Source organism: Monodelphis domestica, chromosome 2 (genome assembly GCF_027887165.1).
Source record: "Monodelphis domestica isolate mMonDom1 chromosome 2, mMonDom1.pri, whole genome shotgun sequence".
Lineage (NCBI taxonomy): Eukaryota > Metazoa > Chordata > Mammalia > Didelphimorphia > Didelphidae > Monodelphis > Monodelphis domestica.
In genome coordinates, this window is record NC_077228.1 from 342,991,473 (window position 1) to 343,017,338 (window position 25,866).

The 25,866-nt window shown below is 37.6% G+C and overlaps 1 protein-coding gene across 2 annotated transcripts; it reads right to left on the reverse strand.

Annotated features, from left to right (window-relative positions):
• Nucleotides 1–349: 349 nt before the first annotated feature.
• On the reverse strand, nt 350–25,866 carry CGA (glycoprotein hormones, alpha polypeptide). Of its 2 annotated transcripts, XM_007483918.3 has the most exons (5): nt 25,656–25,866; nt 3,957–4,054; nt 3,766–3,872; nt 2,277–2,461; nt 350–705 (listed from the first exon to the last, which is right to left on the reverse strand). In XM_007483918.3, exons 3-5 carry the CDS (start codon nt 3,863–3,865, stop codon nt 628–630), a joined length of 363 nt encoding a protein of 120 aa, XP_007483980.1. In that variant the 5' UTR covers nt 3,866–3,872; nt 3,957–4,054; nt 25,656–25,866; the 3' UTR covers nt 350–627. The 2 variants fall into 2 exon arrangements, with proteins under 2 accessions (XP_007483980.1, NP_001028162.1); NM_001032990.1 differs by lacking the exon at nt 3,957–4,054 and having other exon boundaries at nt 25,656–25,763.

Below are 25,866 nucleotides of genomic sequence, written 5' to 3' on the forward strand. Positions count from 1 at the left end.
TATGACCATATACATTGAAATTATTTGTCTTTCATATTAAGTGACCAATCAGGCTTCTAGGTAAAATATAATGTCAGATAATCCAATATGATAGATTACAGCTGTGATTATTTCACTGACATAGGGAACATCCAAAGAAGAACTCAACCACTGCAAGTTGCATTGCAACTTGTCATTGAACCCAGATCAACCTACTGCTGAAGCTGGGTCTCTGGAATCATGTTGCCTGTCAAAGAAATATGATGGGTTTTGTTTTGGTTTTGGTTAGTTGATTCCTATCAGTCAACCTTATTCAAAACCACTGCTTTTAAATCTTTGAGAAAGATGAATGAATCAATCAATCATTTCATGATGATTTAATACACATTTTATTTTCAATGGAACCAACTTTTGAGTATGATATATTTCTATATTTCATTCCAAATGAAAGGAGCTAAAATGTTGCTCATCTATGAAGGAAAGTACAGAGGCAATACAAGTAGCAAAAATCTTGCAGCACACTAAGCTAGTCCAAATAGAAAACTAGACTTCTCACATTCTCACTTCTCACAGGACTATAAAAGCTGAACAACTTGATTTTTCATTGAGTGAGATCAAGAATCATCCACAAAGCTCTTGGCAAAATAGCTAAGATTTGTGATAATAACAGGTACTGCAGTGACATTCTGTATGGTTCTCCACTTTTGCATTGCCCATCACTGTGGCCTTAAAAAAAAAAAAAGAAAAAATATAAGATGATAAAAGCTGCTAAGTCAAGTTGTTTCTACAAAAGAAAAAAAATGAGTTATGTATTGGTTTAAAACTCTGGAGCAGGGGACACTGGGAACTAAAAAGGTGTTTGTTGTTTATATGTAAAAAATGTTTTCCTGCTTTTCTCCTGATATTTTTGCTATATACGGATTGGGTTTTTGGGCAAGCATTAAGGAATTGAAAGAGAGCCTATAGGCCCATGTTGGTGAACCTATGACACACGTGCCTGAGTGGGCTGCTCCCCTCCTCCTCTCCACACATGTCTGAGGACATTTCTCCCATCACTCTGCCCAGCAGCCCAATAGGAGCACTTCCTCCCTCCCCTGTCTGGGGTAAAGTGAGGGGCTCACATGTGGTGTGAGGAATGCATTTTGGAAACTTGGTCTCTAAAAGGTTCATCATCACTGTTATATACCTCTGAGGAGTGGAAATGGAAATAAGTACAGTGATTCCAATGAACTAGATAGGGCCCTTTCTTCTAGGCATGTTCCTGCACCACCTATAGATAAAGCGGTGTAACTGAAGTAATCAAAAGAAAATCTATTCCACAAATAAACACTTTATTATTGATAGCCCAGATTATCTTTTGATGGCCACTTTCTTAAGGCAGGTGCTTAAATTTCTACCTTTCTACAATCTAAGCCCTATAAATAAGGTGCTCCTATAGATCTAGAATTTTAAGTCTAAGAGACAGTTGGTGGCACAGTGAATAGAGCACTGGGCTTGGAGTCAGAAAGAAATACATTCAAATCTATCCTCAGACACTTACTAGCTGTGATATTGGGTAAGTCATTTAATGTCTCTTTGTCTCACTTTCTCCAAATGTGAAATGGAGGCAGTATTAGCACCTATCTCACAGAGTTGTCGTGAGGATCAAATGAGATATTAGGAGAAGTGCTTAGCATAGGACCTGGCTTATATGAATAAATGCTCATTCCCTTCCTTTTCCCCTAAGAGAAGGGCTCATGTTGTAGAAGTTTTATTAGTAATGCCCAACATGTAAAAAACCCACAGGAAGAAGATTACTGTATGAGCAAACTGCAAAAACAGAGGTGGGTTATAGGTGGGTGATGGGAGAAAAGGCATTTTTATGGAGATTCACTGGAAACAATTTTTGTCTTCAGGAACCTCTTTATGGTGTAGATCGCATCCCAGGAAGCCTGGTTTTGCACAGTCCAGTTGCAACTGCTACTAAGTAGTACTGAGTTAGACCAATCTAGTTCAGCTCTCTCTTATCCCTACTCTCCTCCTCCCTACCTTAATGGCAGTCATATCTGCCATCCCCCATATGGGACCATAATCCCTCTTACTCTCTTAGTCAGTGGGGATCATACATTAGGGGCCCACCCAGGATAAATGGCCAACTGAGGATGTACCATTTACACACATACCCCTATTTACCACTACCATGCCATATACCAAACTAAAAACTCAGAAATTGACTGCACAGACAGTGATTGGGGTTTGGTTTCCATTTAAATACCAGAGAACCCTTCAGACTAAAAGAGGTTCCACTTGGGGCTCACCTTTGTAAATGCTTTGGCCACACAGCATGTGGCCTCTGATGTAATGTTCTTCGGAACCAGCATGGTCTTCTTCGATCTTGCTGGAGTTGGATATGCTCTTGAGAAACAGCATCCCATGCATTGGTAAATAGGAGCCCCTAGCTTAGAGAAGTATTTGTTCTCCTTCAGCTTGCATTCTGGACAACCTATCATAATGACATAGGAACATTACAGAATATGATGAAGAAAAGAACTACTAATTTTTTCCTCATGCATCTGATTTTAACAGCTTCTTTTTTCTCATCGAAAGAATGATAATCAGTCCACCTTAGGATATAGCCTCATCTCCACGCTTGTACATAACATCCTATTAACACTGATTAGAATGACGCACAAGGGAAAAACAATTCCAACAGATGTGCATGCTGAAGTCTCAATTGTGATAGCTCCTTTCTCTACAAACACGGACTCCCCAATCTGATGATAATAGGATGCCTGCAGGGAAAGCAAAATATGGGGGTTGAAAATACCATGCTGCTAAGAAAAACAAAACTTTAGCCAGAAGTAAAATGTTCTTTCCTTTGGAGTCTGCTTTTCTATTCTCCTAAAGGAGGAGACACTAAGGGGGGAAATGAATATATCGTTAAAAAATCTTGGTGAATGGAGAAAGAGCCTGATATTAAGTCAGGCATCATATAGTGATTGAGAGGCAGCATGGTATAGAGTGTACAAGTTTGGGCTTAGACCCAGGAAGACCTAGGCTCAAATCTTGACACCTAGTGGTTTTGGAACCATGGACAAGTAATTAACCCCCAATGTCACAGGGAAAATTCTCTAAAATTATCTGTATGGATGCAGGGAATTTACACACTGGGATATTCACACATGAATGAAATGTCAGGACCAGACAAATAAAAAAAAAGAAAGTAGTTCTATTGAAGACCTGATATAAGATTTCAGCCTCTTATCTAGAGGAAAAATCGAGTCCAATCATGGTTTGCAATTTCATAGCAGATGGAGGTAAACCAGCTGCAAGATGTGATTGTTCAAACAATACAGCAAAGCAAATTTATTGCATAAAAATGTCGACTAGAAACAAAAATAGTTTTTCTCACTCTATAACTGATGTGAAAATTCCTCTACAAATAGAATTTTACAATTTCCCTAAGTCTTTTGGGAGATGAAAAAAGATAATAAGACAACTGAACATGGAGAATTTTCTATTTGTAAGACTGCGAAATAAATGAAGAATAATAACGGATTTTTCCATTTGAGATGAAAATGTCCTTGCTGGCATATAAATGGAGATGTAAAATATCACTAGCGCTTTACATTTTCTGAAGCTATTTTCATTTTATGTTCACAACCCCAAAGTGCCTAGATATTTATCTGGGAGCAAAGATTTATGACCACATTAAGCAAGGTGGTGGAAATGTAATTAATGTGGTTATTGATGTATGTCTTACAGTGTGTTGTCCCCATTGCTGAATACTGAAGTTAGCTCACCCACCCTGCATGATAAACTCCCCATCTGGGAAGGAGTGAAGAATATGCAGGAATACAGACAAGGTGGCCAGAATGACAGCTGCATACTTTCTATAGTAATCCATGGCTCTTCTGCAAAGACACACAAAACAAATGATTAATAGGACACATGTAGTAATAATGATCTTTTTCATAATAATCATCTTGATTTATTACCAGTCTAGAGAGCAGCAGAGCACACACTGAAGCTGTATTGGTCACTTCTATTGGAGGGAAGCAGGAAGAAGGTGGGATTCTCTTGTCTCTGTACAAATCTGCAAAAATGGTAGTCTTTGAAAATTTATAGGGGCAACTGGGTGGCTCAGTAGATAGAGAACCAGGCCTAAAGATGGGAGGTCCTAGGTTCAAATCTGGCCTCAGACACTTCCTAGCTATGTAACCCTGGGCAAGTCATTTAACCCCCATTGCCTTGCCCTTACCACTCTTCTGCCTCAGAACCTGTACTTAATATTGATTCTAATATAGAAGATAAAGGTTTTTAAAAAGAAGTAAATATACAACAACCCAGCCTTTAACCTATACATTAAAGAACTGGGATCAATAACAATAACATGAGCATCATTTATCATTATCATCACCCACAACAATAAATGCATGGTATAGTGGAAAAAAGTACTGGCTCTGGGATCAGAGATCCTGGGTTCAAGTCACACTTTTGATGTTTGCTGGCTTTGTGATTTTGGGCAAGTCATAGAAGGGAGTGGCCTAATTGATCTCTGTTGTACCTTCTAGTTCTAGACATATAGATGCTAGAATTATTCTTAGACTGCCTTTCTTAAGAATACTCCATTTCTTCTTCTGTAAAACAAGGTAGATGAACTAGAAAGGGGATTCTGAAATCCTTTCAATCACTAAATTTAGATGTACATATTATCTATAGATAGAAGTATTGAAAGAATTATCAATATTTACAGGTATGTGGCAAAATTTTTCTAGACTTACACTTTCATCCATGGGGAGATCACCCTCTGCTCAGGTGAAGAAATAACCTATGCCACTAGCAATGCAAATGAGCAACTGTTCTGCAACTTAGAATTTTAAAGAATTATCTGGGGTCACTCAGAGGTCAGGATCACATAGTCAATATGGACTAGAGATGGGACTTGAATGCAGGTCTTCCTTGACTATCCAAAATTGCCTCTCACAGCTATGTAAACTTCTCTACTTTGATGCTCATTATGTCATGAAAGTGACATTTAATTCTTGAAATCTATGTCCATGAATTACAAACCTTGGTAGATTCTACCAACTAGAAAATTATCAACTATTATATAGCAACATATTGTGTTCATTGTCAAATATATGCCAAAAGGTTGACCTAAAATACCTTTGACCTAGGAACACAGTTGCTAGACATATACCACGATAAGGTTGGATGTAGAAAGATGAGCCTCATATATATCACAATATTCATATCAACACTTTTTATGGCAACAAATAGAAACAAAATAGACAGCCATCAGTTCAGGAATAACTAAACAAATAGCTGTACATGAGTAAAGTGGAATACTACTGCACCTAGGAAATAAGAAATAAGAATTCAGAGTATGAAAAGAACTTTATTAATTGATACAAAATAAAGTAAACAGAAACACAATATATGTAATAACTGCAACAATGTAAATTGAAAAATACAACAAAACCCAACTGAATAGTGTAATTATAATGATCAGGTTTGGCCCTAGAGAAGAGATGGAAAGTGTAGATTTTTCCCTTCCGTGCTAAGGTAAAGAATTATGGATGTAGAATATTCTCTATATAGTCAAACTCTGTTGATATGTTGCTTTTTTTTTTAAACCCTTACATTCTGGGGGCAGCTGGGTAGCTCAGTGGATTGAGAGCCAGGCCTAGAGACGGGAGGTCCTAGGTTCAAATCTGGCCTCAGACACTTCCCAGCTGTGTGACCCTGGGCAAGTCACTTGACCCCCATTGCCTAGCCCTTGCCACTCTTCTGCCTTGGAGCCAATACACAGTATTGACTCCAAGATGGAAGGTAAGGGTTTAAAAAAAAAAAACAAAACTTACCTTCTGTCTTGGTTATCAGTTCTAAGTCAGAAAAACAACAAGGGCTAGGCAATCAAAGGTAAATGATTTTCCCAAGATCAGACAATTAGGAAGTGTCTGAGGTCATATTTGAACCCCATCTAACAAGTCACAAAGCCATTGAGATCCACATGAATAGAAAGATTATCCACACTAACAAATTCACAGATCATTTGAAGTACTGAAGTCAGAAGTATATAATATCTCTGTATATGAATTATGTATGAATATAAAAATAGACCTTGTTATGTGTGAATAGATACATTAAGTAAAAAAAAAATCTGACATATATTTGTTTTAGACACAGCTTCTTATTTTAATACCTTTATGAATCCTCAATCTAACTGGTATGGGTATGCCTTTCACCAGCACAAATCCCAGCCCTTCTATGTCTTTTAATCCTATGCAATTCTTGTCTGTATCTTTTTTTTAAAGGTTTTATTGATTTTTTAAAGATATATCATTATTATTTCCAAGTACCCTCCCTCCCACCATCCCAAAGAATCCTTTCTTGTAACAAAGAGAAGAGAAACATGAGTAGACAAACAAAAGACAACAAAGAAAAACTAAAAAGGGGGGGGGGAGACTTCATCAAGGAACTGTATGACAAGAAGAGAAAATAACATTGATAATGTGGCAAGATCAAGGGATAAAAAGCAGAAAAACAAAGAGGTGTTGGCAGAAATCAAGGAAAATCTCCAGAACATTGGATGGATCCCCTGTGGTGAAGTTTGGGAAGGAAGAACTTGTACAAGTTATGCAGGATGGGTAGGCAAGGAGGGGTTGCTGTTTAATCAGAGAAAGTAACTGATTTGATGAAATCATAAATTGTTTGATAGTTGAGTATTGGACGCTTCTGGCACAGATTTTCTTTTCTGTATATATCTGTTGAGGTCAATCTGTCCAACTTCTTAAGTGCCATTGTTATCTCCTCGAACAGCACATTATTTAACAGTCATAATGTAGTAGTTCATTATTGATAAGAATAGATTACTATAGAAATGCTTGTGAATCTTTTTCATTTTACATCTATTCATTTTATTCCTTTCAGGTTCAGCTGGGCCTTTCTCCAAGCTTATTTTATCAACTACTTTGTACTATTATATGGGGTGGTACCACTCTTAATCTTCCATCATCCTCCTATGTAATGTTTTGCAAATGTCCTTGTATATACTAAGTTGCTATTGTTCGTGGATAACCTTCATTTGGCAAGATCAAATGTTTATTGGCTAAAATGGTTTCTAAGCTTTTCTTATCTCCTCATTTTAATGACTATTTTACAACACCTCTAAGAATTGGAATAGATGTTTTTATTTTTGTCTATTTCCTACTTTGGGGATTTGGCAGCTTATTTAACCTGGTCAGGTTGGAGTTACTATAATCTCATGTAGCATGGTATCATTATCTTCTCATTTCCATCCTTTCTTCTAATTTAACATCTGTTCCAAATTGTTTGCATGCAAACAGATGATTCTGAAATAACAGTTACATTGTTAACCAATTGTTGCCTATCCTTTTAGAAATAATGACTCAGTTGATTAGCATTCATAAAACTCCTACTAGATTTGGAGAGGCTGTTGGACCTGTCAAACATTACACAGATATTAAGGAACTGATGCAGAATTTGCCCTAGTGCCAACTCCCGATCCACTCACTGCTCTTTCTACTGCAGTAAGAGACCCCAAGCTAAGTACACTTTTTGGCCCAGGCCCCTCAGTAGCATTTATTTGAGGGAACATGTGAGTGATGTGGATAATACAGTTCAATTCCAGAGAATAACACATTCCAATATTGTGTTTTCCTTCTTCTGAAAAATCTTTCCCGCCCCCATAGTCAAGCAAAGTGGGCTCAGCACGTAGATTGGGGAATGGTTAGTATATATATTATGCAACAGAGACTAGCCAATAAGAGCCCTGCTTTTATGAACCCCGAGTGATGTACTCAGCTTTGTGGACTTTGTAAAACTGGCAGATATTCCATTTCCCATCTGCTAACTACATGGCGAATAAATGGACTTTTGATTGACTGCTAAGCTAGGGCTGAAAGTAGATAGTGTCCATGGAGATAACCTATCCTTTTCTTTCTCTGGTGGTGAGCAGAGTGGGGAGTGTGAGGTGCTATGGGCCTCCTCTACGATGCAAGAGACTCAGGCTCTCTTTCATCTGAAGTCACCTTAACCAAGAGCACATGGTCCCAATCCTTCTGAGATATATGGTAACAATAGCAGTGATGTCCTCCCAATGCCGCTGCCTATCTCCTCCCCATACGACCTGGAAACATATGGCACTTTTACTGCTTCTGTCTCAATCTCTGTTATATCAAAAATATACATATATATATGTGGGTGTGTACATTTATATCTGTTATATCTCTGTTCTCGCTTTCCTGCTCTTAGGTGACCAAGTATCAGAGTAATCAGTGAACTTGAAAGGAGAGAGAGAGAGAGAGAGAGAGAGAGAGAGAGAGAGAGAGAGAGAGAGAGAGAGAGAGAGAGAGAGAGAGAGAGAGATTAAGAGAGAGGGAGGGAGACAGAGAGAAACTGTTCAAGACCTGGGAAACAGTGTTCAAGCCAGACTTTGTCATGTACCAATAGTGTATTTGAGACTCAAAGCAGCAATAAATTGAACCCAAGACCAAGATGCTGAGTCCAACAAGAGGAAGAAATTTGCCAATTGGTTATCCCCAGACAGGTAGAAGTTTTATAGCAAATGCTATTAAGTTTGAATCCATTCTCTTAGGTGGTATAGGGGATGATGTACCCCTAGGTGCTGGGAGGAAATGTTTATTTTTCCATTCTTGCTATATCTTTTCAATAAGTATCCTTTTGTTAAAAAGGGGGGTGTTAAATGAGTAGGAGAAACTGGAGCCCTAATCTCTGGTGACTGATACTGGAGAGAATACACTGAAATGAGGGCTCAGGCTGATGATATTGGACAAAGACACCACTCACTCTTTGAGATACTGCTAGAACTCAAGATGTAACTTTCTCAGGTACCTAATTTGACTGTGGGAGTAGGCTAAGGATCCTCTGAGCTTTGAAAGCCACAAATATGAAAATGCATAGCCCAGACATAAATAGAGCACTGGGCTTAGAATCAGCAAGATCTGATTTCAAATCACACTTGAATATGTAGTCCTAGCCAAGTCACTTAATCTTTTAAATTTTTCAGAAAACTTCCTCTGTCCTATCTCCTAAGTTGATAGCTCTCTGCTATTGGAAGGAATTTCCACAATGGGATTTCCCCAGATTAGTGAAATTGCGAATCATTTGAATATTTTATTCATGTGTGTGTGTGACAGGATAAAATATTCTTCTCTGTACACTTACAAAAACCATGACCTTTATAAGAATAATTACTTGAATATACCAACAACAAAATACTTTGCCTACCTAAAGCCTAAATGTACTCTTGTGTTCATAGGAGACTAGTATACTTGGATGTCACTTGGGTAATAATAACTCAAAATTCTATAGCATTTTATGATTTGCAAATTGCATCCTGACAACAATCATGTGGAGTTGACAATATAATTATTACTGTCTCCATTTTACAGATGGGGAAACCAAGGACTAGAGAGGTTAATGACTTGCCCAAAATCCTCTAGCTTTTTAAGTTCCAAGCCTAGGTTTCAAACCCAAATCTCTTGACTCCAAATCCAACCTTCTTTCCACTACAGTTTGTTACCTGAATGCAACTGCCCAAAAGTCACTAAGAATTTTAAAGACAGAATCAAGCAAATTACTTACCTACAAATCCCAAGAACATCCTTAGCATCCTGGGCTAGAACAAGATTTAAAAGATGGGCAAAGGTCTTCCCTAACAACACATTCAAAAAGTGCTTTAAGGTTTACAGAGCACTTTAATTTCCAACACTTCTATCATGTAGGTAGGGAAAATATTGTTATCACTGTTTGGTAGAGGGGGAAACTAAGGCTCAGAGAGGTAACATGAGATGTCCATGGTTACACAGGTGGCTAGTAACTGAGTCTGATTTGAATGCAGAGTACCTGACTCCAAGTTCAGTGTGCTTTCCACTATACCTGTGTTACCTTCCCCACTCTCCCTACCCCCAACCCCAAAAGACAATCTAGAGCTGAGATTTTAAAATATCCATAGCTCAAAATTGATGTTCATTTTTTATCCAGGCTAACATAGGAAAACGTGTATGGGAATACAGTCACATATACTGTGACCCTTATAATTGACTAGTACAACTAACAGGTTGAAAACCCAACAAACTAGAGAATTTATAAGCATAACTATAACTAAAATAAATATATAGGTCATGATTTTTATTTAATGCATATATTCATGCATAACTAATTTGGTTTTTATGTTCATACATAATTAATGCCCCAAATCCCCTGTGAATTAATGTCCCAAGTAGCACATAAAATCATGAGAAAAATTCATAGTTGAAACTGGTTTTCCTTTTTAGCTCATACTGTTTTTGTGTCTTGGCTTCGCAGCCCATATATTATGAAAATTCACACATTAGTCAGAGACCGATTACTTAGAGATTAATTCGGAGAGACATTCATAACAGGTTTGCAGGGTTGGGGAGAAACAATCTGATGCAGATTTTTAAATACATTTTATATGTTAAATAAGAGATCAGAGAATCCAGAGCAATCCTAGTAATTAGAGCTAAGAGGAAGCTGGGAGATCATCTAGCTTGCCCTTTCCTTTACAGACGTGGAAATTGTGGCGCACAGAAGGCTCATTCATGGTGGAACCAGTATTAAACTATAGAGATGAGATTCTAATTCAGATCCTCTGACTTCAGATTTATTCTTCATTTCAATGCACTCTGTACTATCTCTATAGGTTCCACTTATTCTTTTTTTTTTTCAAAGAAGAAAGATAGAGTAGGAAAGGCAAGAGGGATGAGGTCTTTCTCAAATGTTTTCTTTTTTTTTTTAACCCTAAACATCCACCTTAGAATCAATACTGTGTGTTGGTTCCAAGGCAGAAGAGTTGTAAGGGCTAGATTCATGTTGGTGAATCTATGGCATGCATGCTAGAGGGGACTACCCCACCCACCCTCTCCACGCATGCCTAAGAATATTCTTCACTTCATTCATTCCCTCTGCCCAAAAGCCCAATGGGCCTGCTTTCTTCCTCCAATGTCTGGGGTAAGGTGGAGGGGACGGGGCTCACATGCAGTGTTAAGGCTGCAGTTTGGGCACTTAGTCTCTAAAAGGTTTCCCATCACTGGGCTAGACCATGGGGATTAAATGGCTTGCCCAGGGACACAACAAATGTTATATCTTTTCAAAGGGATTTCTCGTTTTCTTTTTTTGGAATTTGGATTAAATTTATGTTGCACATATTTCAGGTATTTTTTTCACCTAAATGGCATGAAAGTCTTCCAAGCAAGTTAGATTTTGTTAATTTTTAGGGATGAAGGGAAAAGTTCAGGGATCAGAGAAGCAATGTTTGGGGATGTGGACTCTGTATTTCCTAATAATTTATGAAAACCTGTGCATTTATTAGAATAATGAAGCAGATGGGGACAAATGAAAAGAGAAAGAAAAGAGATGGTAGAAAAACATGACAAATCAGATGAAATGTATTTATTTTGTGATATTCCTTGTTTGAAATGAGCTTTATACTAAAATTCCAAATTTGAAATAATAAAAAAGGTAAAACATAAAGGTACAAATGCAGAGCTCTATTTTATGCTGCAGACAAACTAATGAGGGGAGAAGGAGGAGACTGTAAAACCCAAAATAGGACAAAATCTCCAAAGATTATAATTCACCAGGAGATGGATTCTCAATCAGTTCAGCTACAGGAGTCTTAGCTAGCTGCCTTAGGAATTTACAAGTGTTAAATATGTCATGGGCAGGAGCCTATGAAACTCTATTGACTAGAATTACAAAGAACCCACTTAAAAGAATTTAAGCTATGTATTTCCTAATTCATGGTAGGCTACATGTGTGCACCAGTACAAATTTATGTCTGTTTACTCCCTTCTATATATGTGGGTACGTGTGAAAAAAAAATGTTATTCAGAGTAAACTTGTTTAAAAAAGCCAAAATACTGAGGATTTTGGAGTTCTGATGACCTACTTTAAACATACAATGAAATACGATAATACATTAAGTAATTTCTAGAGCACTATAGTTAGATTTAGGATTAGCTATCATCTTAGTGAATTTAACAGGTGTGTTAAATAGTAAAGAGTGTTCTCTGTCATTCACATAAAAAGATGATGCTACTTACCCAATAGGTAAGGCATTTACTTAGAATCTTTTTTCCAATAGTTGTGATGGCTTTGCAAAACTATCAACACTCTCCCACCAGGTGACCAATTTGGATCACAGCACCCATTTGAAAAAGGGAATGTGTGGTGTGGTAAAGAGATACAGGTTGTAGCATTATCCTTATTCAAATGGTGAACAAATCAAAAGAGGACAAGAAGTGGACTTTAGTAAATGGACTTTAGTAAAAGGACTTTAGTAAATGATAACAAACAAAAGGAAAGGCTCACCAGTAGTCATCAATACTTACTAATATTCATCTTGAAGAGTTATACAGAGATGGTAACCCAGAAACAGGTTCAGAGATTAAAGATAGTTGTTTCTAACCTTACCCACCAGCCAAGTAATTAACTACATGGTGGTATTGAACATCATCCTCAGGAAGGCCCTTCGCCCAAAAATATATTTGCATACTGCCTGAAATTCCATAAATTAGAAATACATTTAGCTTTTTTATTCCTCTTTTGAAATTCAAATATTCCAGTAAAGTTAAAGAGGCTATCAGTCATTTATGTTTGAATATGAATTCATTTTAGCAACTTTCTTCCTAACACCTCACTAAAATCAGAAGAATGTCTGATTTGGGAAAGAGAGGAGGGAACACTTCAAGGGAGATCAGACCTCACAAGGAAATGTAGAAAAGGCCTATAATTTAAAAGGGAAGTAAAAGGGTTTCACAAAGACAAATTTTACCTACATCTAAATTTTTCCAAGGTCCTCAAAAGCTTTAATTATTGGAGTAGAAAGGCAAGGATTTTAAAGGTACTGTGCCAGCATGATTTAGCACTAGTTCCAATGTTAAAGAAGTGAAATTTAATATACAAATTGAATGCCTTAAAGATAGGAAGACTAATGAGAATATTAAGAGATCAAAGGAGGTAAAGAAATAGAATAGTGAGGAAGACTCATCTGATCTGTAAACATTTGCATATATCTTATGAATTTAAATTCTCATCTTTGTATTATTTATCTGTGGATGTTATATCTCTGTCTACTGGCTTCTAATCTACTTGAGAGCAAGGAGCAGATCATTCTTCCTCTAATGTCCCTCATTGCCTAGCACAGGGCAGCATATGTAGTTAAGCGGCTAATAAAACTTTGCTGAATGAAAAAAAAGGAAATAAAAATCATTTGGGTAGAGAAATAGGAAACATTATGAAATTTTTATATAATTTTTAAATTGCACAAGATTCCAAATGCCATAATATCATTTAAAGCATCTTTTTTCTAGCTCCTACCTGGGTCTTCCCACAAGTAGGGGTAAAAAGGGGAATTTCTTGATTACTTCAAAATGATCTTATAGTGAGATGACTTTGAGACTTTTGTTTAGGAATTTTTGTTTAGTATCTCCCTATAGAGAATATGGATATGTCCTCTGGCATGTTGTTGAGAAGACAAAAGACATTCCCTAATCAAGATCCTGTAACTGGCAGCAGCATCCTCACAATGAATCGGTTGGCCCAGACTTTTGGGATCATGGTGTTTTATAGGACTCTATGAGGACTATGATCCTTTCTGGAAGAGAGGGAAACTACAGGTCTATTCTACCTTAATTCTTTTGCTTTATACCCTTCTTCTGGAAACATTTTGAAATCATAACAAGTGAAAAGGGCTCCCCTCAGAAGTCTTTAATCATGATGAACACACAAGCACACCCCAAGTTATTAAGCTACTTGGTGGTACAGGCAAATAGTTACTTGTGCTTATCTATGGGGTCCAAAAGGGGAGCTCTAGGATAATGTTATCCACAAATACTAGTGTCTGAAAGGAAAGATGGAGATTTCAGAGGTAGCTTAGGTGACTCAGTGGATTGAGAGCCAGGCCTAGAGATGGGAGGTACTAGGTTCAAATCTGACCTCAGATACTTCCTAGTTTTGTGTTCTGGGAAACTCACTTCACCCCCATTGTCTAACCCTTATTACTCTTTTGTCTTAAAACCAATACATAGTATTGATTCTAAAACAGAAGGTAAAGGTTTAAAAAAAAGGTAGGGAATTTCCTGGACAGCACACAGGTGACCCCAATTTTGAGAGTTTAGGGATGCAACATACTGGTGATTGGGAAGAGAGGAGAGGAATACAAAAATGAACAAGAAAAGGGACAGCTAGGTGACTCAGTGGATAGAGAACCAGACCTGGAGATGAGGTCCTGGGTTCAAATCCAACCTCAGACACTTGCTAGCTATGTGACCATAGGAAATTACTTAATCCCACTTGTCTAGCTCTTCTCACTCTTTTGACTTAGAACCAATATTTAATATTGATTCTAAGACAAGAATGTAAGGGTTTTTAAAAAATGAATAAGAGATACTCTCTGTCCTTTAGGAGTTTACAATCCATTTCTGTAAATACTTAAATGAGTGAGGCTTCAAATGACCTGTTTCATTCTTTAAAGCTAAAATCAACATAAGAGCAAAGCGTCTTCTGTTATATTAGGGCACTCAAGTTGAGAACTGGAGGAAGGACTACTTTGGGAAATATGTAGCTTGTCTAATTCACCATGGCATTGGTTTCCCTTCCCTCCTTATCCCTCCCTAATTTGCAATGGTCATTGTGACTGTAAAGAAATAACCATAAGTGCTACATTTAATGGCATTTGATTAATTTGATTCTGGAAGGGAGGTCAAGACCCTTACATATTTCATAGAAAGGGGATGGAAGTTGGACAGAACTGAGATAAGAGAGGAATTCTTCCAGGGTACAGCCACAGAACAGCTTCTTATTTTAATCAATTACCCTTGGGGCAACTAGATGGCAAAAATGAATAGAGAGCTCAGCCTGGAGTCAGGAGAACCTGGGTTCAAATCTGACCTCAGACACTTCCCAGCTTGGTGACCTTGGGCATATCACTAAACCCCATTTACCTAGTCCTTGCCCTTCCGTCCTAGAGTTATTACTAGGATAGAAAGTAAGATGTTTTTTTTAATTGTAATAAAAGAAAGAAAGAAATTATCCCTTCAGCTTCATTGTGTAGTAGAGAGAGTGTCAGGCGTGAAGCCAAGAAAACTCATTTTCTTGAATTCAAATTTGGCTTCAGATACTAACTAGCTATGTGACCCTGGCCAAGTCACTTAACCTCATTTGCCTCAATTCCATTATAAACCACTCCAGTATCTTCACCAAGAAAACCGTAAATGGGATCAGGAAAAATTGGACATGACTGAAACAACCAAACAACAACAAAACTAAGTACTAAGCTCTATTATTTCTATGCCACTGAAGAACCAAAATCACCATCAGTGCTTCCTCTAAATTTCAGCACTACTTGGCATATTCTAGTAATAGTCTGGTCTAGGTTTACTTTAGAGAGGAAGTGGGTGTGGGTAATACAAAAGAAGGAGAAATATTGGCTCTTTGCCTTAGATGATCTTTTTCATCTAATGGAAAGTCAAAAGGCATGAAACCAGAAATGATAATAAAAAGCACATAATCCATCCCAGCTGGGTAGCTCTATAGCCAATAGCTAAGGAGGATCCTGTCATGGAAAGCCTGGCAAGAGCCAGATACAATTCCACCTCACCCTACACAAACAGACCAAGACTATCTTGATGTTTTCTTATAGTCATCCCATCCCTTTTTTTTTCACCCCCTTCCTTTTAGTCAAATTTCTCCTTGCCTTTATAGCCTGTTTGAGAACACTAATATCTCACATATGCATATTACTTTGAAGGTTTATAAGCCATTCTGTTGACAGAATCACTGAGAAAGTTGAAGTATAACTCTCCATTTTACAAATGAGGAAACAAGGACAGAGATATTAAATATCTTGCTTACAGTTATACAGCTAATACATTTCAGAACCAGGGCTCCAATCCAGGTTTGTTTGGTTTTTTTTTTTTACTCCAAAACTTCTCACCACTCTACTATGCTATTCTTGGAATTCTTTGCAAATGTTAAATGAATAAGTACTGGATTTATTTTATTTTTAATTTTTTCCTAATGAATAACAGACTTGGAATTTCTTGGATTCAACTTAAGACTCATCAATCCTCCAAGCTAGGGCCAAAGCCTAATTAGCAGCAGATTTAGCTTGATGTCCAACTCTCACTTGCTATTCCACCATCTTTCCCAGGGCCTCTTCTTATGGTGACTCACATTAGTAACCCATCCTCTTGCACTTGTCCTGCCTTTTTTCCCACTGGTGTCTTGTATTTAGAAGCTGAACTAAAGGGAACTCCAAAATCTGAGTACAACTCCCTCATTTCTAAAGATGGGACTTCTCTCTGCACCTCACCCCAAGTGAATCTCTCTCTGACTCATTCCTTGCTCTCCTTTTTCTGCTGCCTGCAATTTCCTTCATCTATTTAGGGTGCTTTCCTCTGACTCTTTTACCTTACTTTCCTTCCCACTGACAACCTTGTTTTATGAAACTCTCAAGTACCCAGTGATCTCACTCTAGATATGATTAGCAGATATAATCTAACATTAAGTACCCTTCTGTCTTGGAATTTTCTACCATTCTATCTATGCCTTTTCCAGGTAGTCCAGTCCCTGGCTGGAATCCTCCTTCCCTTGTCTCCATGTAAGCCCATCAGTTGTCCATCCTTTACTATATACCCTAAAAGGAATATAGGACCCCCAAGTTCTTCAGTTCGATGCAAATTCCCATTCCTGGCACATTTTTCCAGAATCTCAGAGCCTAGCTATTTGGTGGTGGTGTGTGTGCACATGACTCTGTGTGGTGACCATAAGAGCACTGTCTCCCTTGTCCTGATTAAAGATGTTCTTTCCAACTTCTTTAATGGTTCTGTGTTTTTCTAGGTAAACAGAAACTTAGGCTCTCTTTTTCCCTTTCTTGGTCTCCCCCCTCACTCCTTCTTGCTCCCTCAGTCTTAGCTGCTCACCTACAAATACTTTCCCTCCCTCAAAAGCTTCCATATTTTACTCTTCTTCAACAGATTCCCCCAAGTTCTTCTTGTCCTCTGGCTAAGGATATGAGAAGAGACAGCTGTGTCAGTGGCAGCATCAATGAATGAGGTTAAAGAGTCCATCTTAAGGTATTCAAAATAGTGCCAGACAGTGAGCTCCAACGTCAGGCATGTCAATGCCTCCCTCTCCTACCAGCCTTCCCATTCAGTGCAACTACCTTCACTTAGTCATTGGGCCTGAATGCCCACTGCCTGCTAAGGAAATCCCATCCAAGAAATGTAATTTTTACAATAGATTCTAATTCAGATGAATGGTTCTCATTTTCATTGCTTCCTGTGTCTCTGGAATTCAGAAAACCTTCACTAAGTACAAAGCATAGAGAGCAGCATGTTGCTGGCATGATTGGGAAGATTAGAATCAGATCATTGTGTAGGAGGTTAGAGTTGAAAGAACAGATTTTTTTAGGGGTTTTATGGGCTGGTAGTCCAACAAAACGAAGGCAGATGCACAGTAAAAAAAAAAACAAAAGCAAAAATAGATGGTACCAGTTTTTAAAAAGTGGACATAGCTGACCCAGGAGCCAAAAATTCTGGGAGTGAGTCAATGGCCTGGTCAATGGAAGTGAGGTGTGCAAAACCATTAATTCTGTTGTTTGATGGATTAGTGTTCTTACTACATATTGTTATTCACTCATGTTAGTTGTGCCTGACTCTTTGTGACCCCATTTGGAATTTTCTTGGCAAAAAAAAAAAAAGGAATGATTTGCCATTTCCTTCTCCAGCTCATTTTATAGATGAGGAGACTGAGGCAAACAAGGTAATGTGATTTGCCCAGGGTCACATAGCTAGTTAAGTGGCTGAGGCCAATTTTGCACTGAGGAAGATGAGTCATCCTTACTCCTAGCCCTATACCCAATCCATTGTACCACCTAGCTGCCTTCTTATCAATATAGCAATGATTAAAATGAAACTGATGAATTTAAAGCAATAAAAGTTTTGATGGGTAATGATATTTATCCAAGGAGCTCAGAATATCTAATAATTTGTATAATGTCTCCAAAGAATGTTAGATCTGGAGTCAGAAAATGTGGATTCAAATCTCACTTCTACCACTTAATACTTGTGTAGCCTAGGGAAATTTGCTTTATCTCTCTGGGCCTCAATTGCTTCATCTCCAAAAAGAGGGGAACTTGCTATGGACCAAAGTTGTCAAACAGTAAGCTACCTGAGCATTATGGGCTGCAATACTCCTGAATACAACCTGAACTATATTAAAATGTAATTGGAATATATTTAATAAAATAAATCAAAATAGAATAGAATATAGATCATGTTAATCTGTTATTTTTCTAAATCATTGTAAGGATGTATGCAAAGATGAATGGCTTAATGGCTCCTGTTTCTATTAGAGTTTAACAGTGCTATGGATAACCTCCAAATTCCCTTCCAACTCTAAATGAATACTCCCAACTACTTTGACATCCTTCTATACCCTCATCCATAAAACAGACAGTCAGATAAAGAAGATCACAAATCATAGCAACCATACCAAGAATTTTGTTGGTTAGTCATTTTCAGTAATGTCCAATTCTTTGCAACCTCACTTGGGATTTTCTTGGCAAAGATAATGGAGTGGTTTGCCATTTCCTTCTCTAGCTTCTTTTATAGATGAGGAAACTGAGGCAAACAGGGTTAAGTGCCTTGCTTGAAGTCACACAGCTAGAAAGTTTCTGAGGCCAGATTTGAATTTGGGAAGATTCAGGCCTGGTGCTCTGTGCACTGTGCCACTCACCTACCTCTACCTGATAATAGTAGTCACATTTCCTGATTTAGGGACCTTGGCTTTGTTTTCTGCATACTTCAAAGAGATTAACAATTTTTCTTGGTGTGTTTTCTTCAGAAAGGTCAGAGGGGCTGGTGGTGAAGTTAATGCAATCATGGAAACAATCATAGTGTCATAGATCTAGAGCTGAGGTCATCAGATCCAAGTTCCATATTTTACAAGTGAGGTAGCTAAAATCGGAAGAGATTAGATGATTTCTTCAAGGTCACACAGGCAGTAAGTGGCAGAACCAAGATTCAGATTCAGGCAAGGTATAATTTCACACTCAGTGCAATTATTTCCACTTCATAATATAAGACCCTAGTAAGACTAGGTAGGACCATTGGGAAGACCCTAAAGACCAGAGTTTTAACAATTAAAGGGGGAGAACAAAGAAAAAATTGTAGCCATGTATAGCAAGAAACTAAAGGGGTTATAGAAGACAAATTATTTTAAATGCCTCTTCTGTCTGTTCTTAGAAAGATCACAAATGTTTACAGTTTTTCCCCCTAATTTGACTCAATTTAGGTGGATCCCATTATTGCTGCTACTTTAATTATTACTTAAGGCCGCTTTGTGATGCTGACAAAATTATATAATTAGAAAACTGGCTCTTTCATTACTCTCCTGGTTTTACTAGCTCAGCAGCCGTTATTATCCAGTCTATGAACAATGCTTCCAGGAGCTAAAAATCAATGAGAATGTTGATGGGGAAGAAAACCATGCACTATAAAGCATGGTCCTCAGGCCTTGTTAATGAACATTTACAATGTATGTTGTTCCAGAATAGCCAGTGAACAGATGAACTTGAATGCAGTAAATGCTTCTGGTAATAAAGCATGATACAGTTGCAGTGCAGCCCATCACCAATGCTATGAACCAAAAGCCACACAGAGATGTTATTATTATTATAAGTGACCTTTCCATTTTTCATATTTTCCCAGTGCTTTATTATCAGTATGATTATCAGCTCTCAGTGTAAAAACTGAGTAGCAAAAAAAGGTTTCATGTTTGTCTGAAGTCACTAATCAACCTAATAGCTGAAACTATGTTACAGTTTGTAAAGGAGAGAATCTGCATACAAGCAAGGGACATCATCTGTCAATCAAAAAAAAAAACATTCCATACTGCTGGGTTTCTATTGATCACTACTAGAGATGGCTAATAGATCAAGATTTTGCCTACCCCCCTCCCTCAAATGCCACCCGTTTTCCACCCTCTCCCTCCTGTCTCCCTTTCCCCTCCCCCAGTCTTAGTCAGCCACCTTCTAAATAACTCAAGGGAACTATGAGATTTCAGAGAAATACTCTTTGCTCTTCTTTTCTCAAGTAAGGGGGTTTATTGGGAAAAATAGGACAAGGATGGAAAATGAGGTGAGAGGGATGGGATTATCCCTAGTCTATAAAGGAGGGTTAGGAGGATTTTGGGAAATGTCAGTCCTGTCACAGCTGTGACACAAAAGTCTGTCAGGGAGATGGGAGGACAACTATTTAATTTTCCTTCAAACTCAAGTCTCAGAGACACCAATATCTTCTTCACCACACTCAGCCACCAGCCAAAAGTTTATTCACAAATTTCTCCCTCAGCTCCAAAGCCACACAGGTCCCTCAGCCTAGGACAGAAGCTAACAGGGGTCCTGTTCAGAGCTTCTTCCCCATTCAGCCTGACTTGGCTCCAACTGTCTTTCCTGGGAACATTCTATTTGGTATGTTCTTTTTTTTTATTGACAGCTGATGTCCCCTGCTTGCATGCAGATTCTCTCTTTTATAGCTTATAGACACATTTGTATTTCCATTTGCATTGGCTTTATTGTGTTGTTGTTCTTTTAAGTGAAGCTTTGTTTAAGTTTTTTACTCTTTAGTGATTTTATTTTTCCCATTCCCCCAAAAAATTTCTAATTAATTTTTTCCCAATACAATTTTCCCAATTGCCTCAGTTTTCTCATCTGTAAAATGGAAATGGGAATAGCCATTTTCTTTGCCAAATAAAATCCTGAATGTAAATTGCAAAGAGTCAAATGTGACTAAAATTATCAAAACAGCAACAACAATAATTATATGTAAAAACAGCTTTTGGCATTTTTTTTAACATTTTGAGTTCCAAATTCACTAAGCAATTTTATATTGGTTATACATGAGCTATCATATAATCTACATTTCCCTATTTATCTTGTTGTGGAAGAAGACACATTAAAAAAAACTCTGAAGAAAATAAAGTTACATCCATTTGTACTGTTTTTGTTTCCATGATGAAACCAACATATGAGGCCCCAACATGAAAGTTCCGGGGCATTTGTTAACTGATAACTTTTCATTGCTATCTCTCATAAGAATGCATTTCTTAGCTTGGCAAAGGAAAAGGAATGTAGAATTTGATGGCATAGGATGACAGCTCTGGAGCTGGAAGGGGACTCCAAAATCATCTAGATCAAAACTCCTCATTTTCCAATTGAAGGAAAGGGAAGTAAGGTGATTTGCCTAAGATCACAGACAGAGAAAATAGCAGGATTGAGATCTGAATCCAAGTTCTCTGATCCAACTCCAGTATTCTTACTGTATCACATGAGCCTGCTTGACTTGGGTTCAAATGCTATCTCTCCTTCTTATTCCTTATATAAACTTGGGCAAAGTCCTTAACATCTCTGGGTCCCAGTTTCTTGACCTGTAAAGTAGGGGGGCAGCTAGGGATCACAGGGGATGGAGTGATGAGCTGAAGTCAGGGAAGTTTGAGTTCAATCTCACCTCAAACACTTAGTAGCTGTGTAACCCTGGATAAGTCACTTAACCATGTTTGCCTCAGTTTTCTCACCTGTAAAATGAGCTGAAGATGGAAATGGTAAACTATTCAATTATCTTTACCAATACACACACACACACACACACACACACACACACAAACACACACAGGGGGTCACAGTTGGGCATGACTAAAAATAAACACAAAACTGAGAAGAGTTGGACTTTTCAACTTTAAAACTATGACACCAGGGATCCCTTGGGACCCCCATATTTGCTCTTTAGCTTCTGTAGTTTGGGGTTGTCAGCAATATATAGGTTCAGTTTCACTTATTAAGTTACAATGCTACTTTCCTATGCTGTGAGGAAACCTCAGAACTCATTGGAGGCAGCACAGTATTGTGGAAGGGTCATTGAACTTGGAATCAGGAGGGATCTATGTTTTCATCTAGCTTCCAATACAGCTTAGCTGTGTGTCACTGAACAAGCTGCTTAGCCTCCTAAAACCCAATTTTTTCATCTTCAAAATGAGGATAATAATAATAGTATCTACTGCATAGGGTTGTGGTATGGCTCAAATAAGATTATTTATTCTAAGTACTTTGTGAACATCAAGATGCTATTATTTTTATTGGATTTTATTGGATTCCCATAATAATCAGTCTCTACATTGGCCTGATTTCATCTCACGAGTTTCACTTATAAGATCATAGATTTTAAGCTAGCAGAGACCTTAGATGCCATCTAGCCCAAACCCTTCAATTTACAGATGAGGAAAATGAGGTCCAGAGAAGTTACATGACTTGTCCAAGGTCAAACAGATAATACATGACTGAAGTAGGATCAGAATTCCAATTCCTACCCCAAAACCAGCATTCTTTTCATTGTACCATTGTGTTCACCCTTGTTCCTTTTCCCATAGCCTAAGTTAGAGAGAGCCTTTTATCTCAGCTTCCTTGGGCCATGAGGAAGTAAAACTCTTTCTCTCTGGTCCTATAGGTCTCACCCTTGAGTTGAATCCATAGAAGCTTCAGTGATGAACTGAATTGTTTGTCATTCAGCTGTGAGATTCAAGGACTTTAAAAAAAAAAAAAAACCTTTACCTTCTGTCTTTAAGTCAGAAGAGTAGTAAGGGCTGGGCAATGTGGGTTAAGTGACTTGCCCAGAGTCAAATCGCTAGGAAGTGTCTGAAATCAAATTTGAACCCAGGACCTCCCATCTCTAGACCTGATTCAGGGACTTTGACAAGGGAATTATTCCTGTGGAACAGAACAGTGGACCTCCCTGAAATGGTACCCAAATTTTAAAATAAAAAATTTTATGCATAGAATACATGGTGAAAATAGCCTAACATCTATTATTGGGAGTAGCTATAGTTTACTATGCTGCCATACTGTTTTCAATTGAAATATTAATTGATTAATATAAAAGTTTCCAACTGTGAAGGTTTGTGGTATACGGATATCTTGTATTGCTTTTTGAACAAGGTTCATATTTTGCTTTCAGAGCTTTCAGGTAAATTCAAGCTCCAGGCTAATAAAAAGCTGTATTACTGAGGATTTATTATGAAATGTAGTCAATTCCTTTCCTAACATTTCTGAGATCTGACCTTTTAATAATAATAATAACAGATAGCATTTATATTTCACTTTTAGTTTTCTATTATTTACTATTATGTCACTTGATATTCACAACCACCAACGGAATAACATAATTCCCATTTTACTTTACCAATTTATAAATTCCCATTTATGGAAATAGAAGCTCCAAGAAGTTAAATGATTTTCCTAAAGTCATATGGCTAGAAAGTATCTAAGGCTGAATCTGGATTCAGGAACTACCTGATTCTAAACCCACTCCTCTATCCTTTATGACATGCTGCAGCTAACATAAGAAGAAGTAGAAAATATTACTCACTTAAAAACTAATCAATTAGTGGATAAAAATAAATTTCATATCATTTAATCCTAATTTAATTCAGATCATTTAAAATAAAAATTAATAAGCCTTTGATAATGGAAAGATGCTTATTTCTTCTTTAAAAATATCAGGATGACAGCAACTACCACATAATGCAGTATTTTGAACAATTGACTCAGATATGCACTAAAATAAATTATCTGTTAATTCTTTTTTAAAACCACCTACAGATGCTTTAAAAAATTGCTCAGTGTTAAGGAATGATATGTGTTTCATTATAAAGCATTTTCCTTTAGAGTTGGGAGAGAGCTGTTTAAAAATGATACAGTGGCACAACTACGTGAAAGCCACGCTTAGAGTCTGGAGGGTTTGAATCTAATATCTGACACTTCCTAGATCTGTGACCCTGGGCAACTCACTTAATCCCAATTACCTATCCCTTACCTCTCAAGTGCCATGGAACCAATATGTAATATCAATCCTAAGACAGAAGGCAGGTTTTTTTTTTTTTAAAGAAAATTGGCACAGAAAATAAGAACAGTTGAAGGGTATTTTCTGCATTGCCCAGAGACAAATATATGGGCAATCCATGATATTTTCCATGTTCCCTTCTCAGATTCTTCAAAACTAATTAGGTAGGGAGAAAGAGAACTTTTGAATATCTGCTTTCAAATCCCCAGCTCTCTAAAGGGATTTCTTTCAACCAAGGTTATAGAGATGTAATGGTGATTTTTTAAAATAAGAACATTTATTTAGTAAAAATTTAAATGAGACCAGCATTAACTTCAAACTATAGACCAACTATTTAATCCCTGGTGACCTGAATGTAACTAGGGCAGAACAGTCAGAGATTCTCTCCAGATGCTGATATCTGGCACAAGATGGGGAGAAGGGGAAACCCATCCTACCTATGGAGCTAGGCTCATAGTAGGTGCTTAATAAATGGTCATTGATAGTCTCCATGATTTAAATTATTCGACTTCCCTTGGGGATTGAATGGCAAAGGCAGGCACAGAAAAAGGGTGAGGAAGTAAGGTTGTGGGTCAATAGAGAAAGGTGAGAAGTGAATGAATGAACCTTCCTTTCTCCCATCAGCTGGATTGTCCTCTTTCTCCTCTAAGGTCATACCTATGCTATCCTACATTCAACGCCACCTGAACTCCACCCCCAACTGAATTGACCCTACATGCTAGGAATCATAAGTATGCCTACATTTCTGAATGATGCTCTCTTAATGGATGGGTAGGTGGCACAGTGGATAGAATGGCAGACTTGAATTCAGAAAGAATCATCCTTATTAGCTGTGTGTCACTGGTTAAGTCACTTAATCTTGTTTGCTTAAGTTTCCTCATCTGTAAAATGAGCTGGAGAAGAAAATGGCAAACCACTCCAGTAATCCCAAATGGGGTCATGAAGAGTCAGACATATGACTGAAAACCACTAAACAACAATTATTGACTAAAATTAGACTTAGAAAAGTAATTTGTCAGAGAAAGTCTCTATCAGTAATAATTACTAACCCACAGGAAAATATTAGTCACTTTTAATTTTTCTAATTATTTTTTTTTAATTTTAAGAATTTCATAAAGCTAGCAAGAGAATTAAAGATATATTATTCAGAAACTTTCTGATCCCCTCATCAAGTCCAGTCAGGAATACTAGCACATAAAGTATTAAAAGCTCCCATTCTCAGTACTGAAATTATAGACTACTTTTTCAGTGGTCAATTTAGAAGCCTTTTCACCAGTTTGGAGCCTGACAATCTACAAAGAATTGTAGCTTCAATTTAATTCTTTCTCCACTGCTTGACCCTTGGAAGCTATGACTAAATGAAGACCTTCGAGTTGACATCAAAGAACCTTCCAGGAATGAGTTCTAAGACCAAAGAACACACTTACATCCCAGCAGAGAGGGAAACTAAACTGCTGGCTTTCTCCATGTTAGACTCTGTGACATAATGCCATCATTGTCTGTGATCATAGATCCCAGCTTTCCAGACTTCACTTGGGAGTTCAACTGTAAGTGCCTTAGAGAATCCAAGTAAATGCTTCAACCTAACTCTCTTCCTTGTTCCATTTATCTTGCCCTGACAGCTTTCAGAGAAGAAAAAAAATACTGTTTTCCTTCTATACTCCAGCTTTTCACCTCTACCACCCCCCAATTCAATGAAATTTTTAAAAGACATTTCATTCATGTTACCTTCCTTTGGTCTTTTTTGCAGGTTGAAGACAGGACAGTTGATTCAGAATCTGAAAAGGGAGTTTAGATTCTGCCTGGGATTCTGAAAACAAAGGCTTTCTCTTCAGTATCTGTATGTAGTTGATAAAGTTTTTTCCTGCCTTTTATACAAGCAGTGCTCAATCCCATATGCCTACCTACACCTAAGCCCTAGGATCAACTCTAAAGTCTG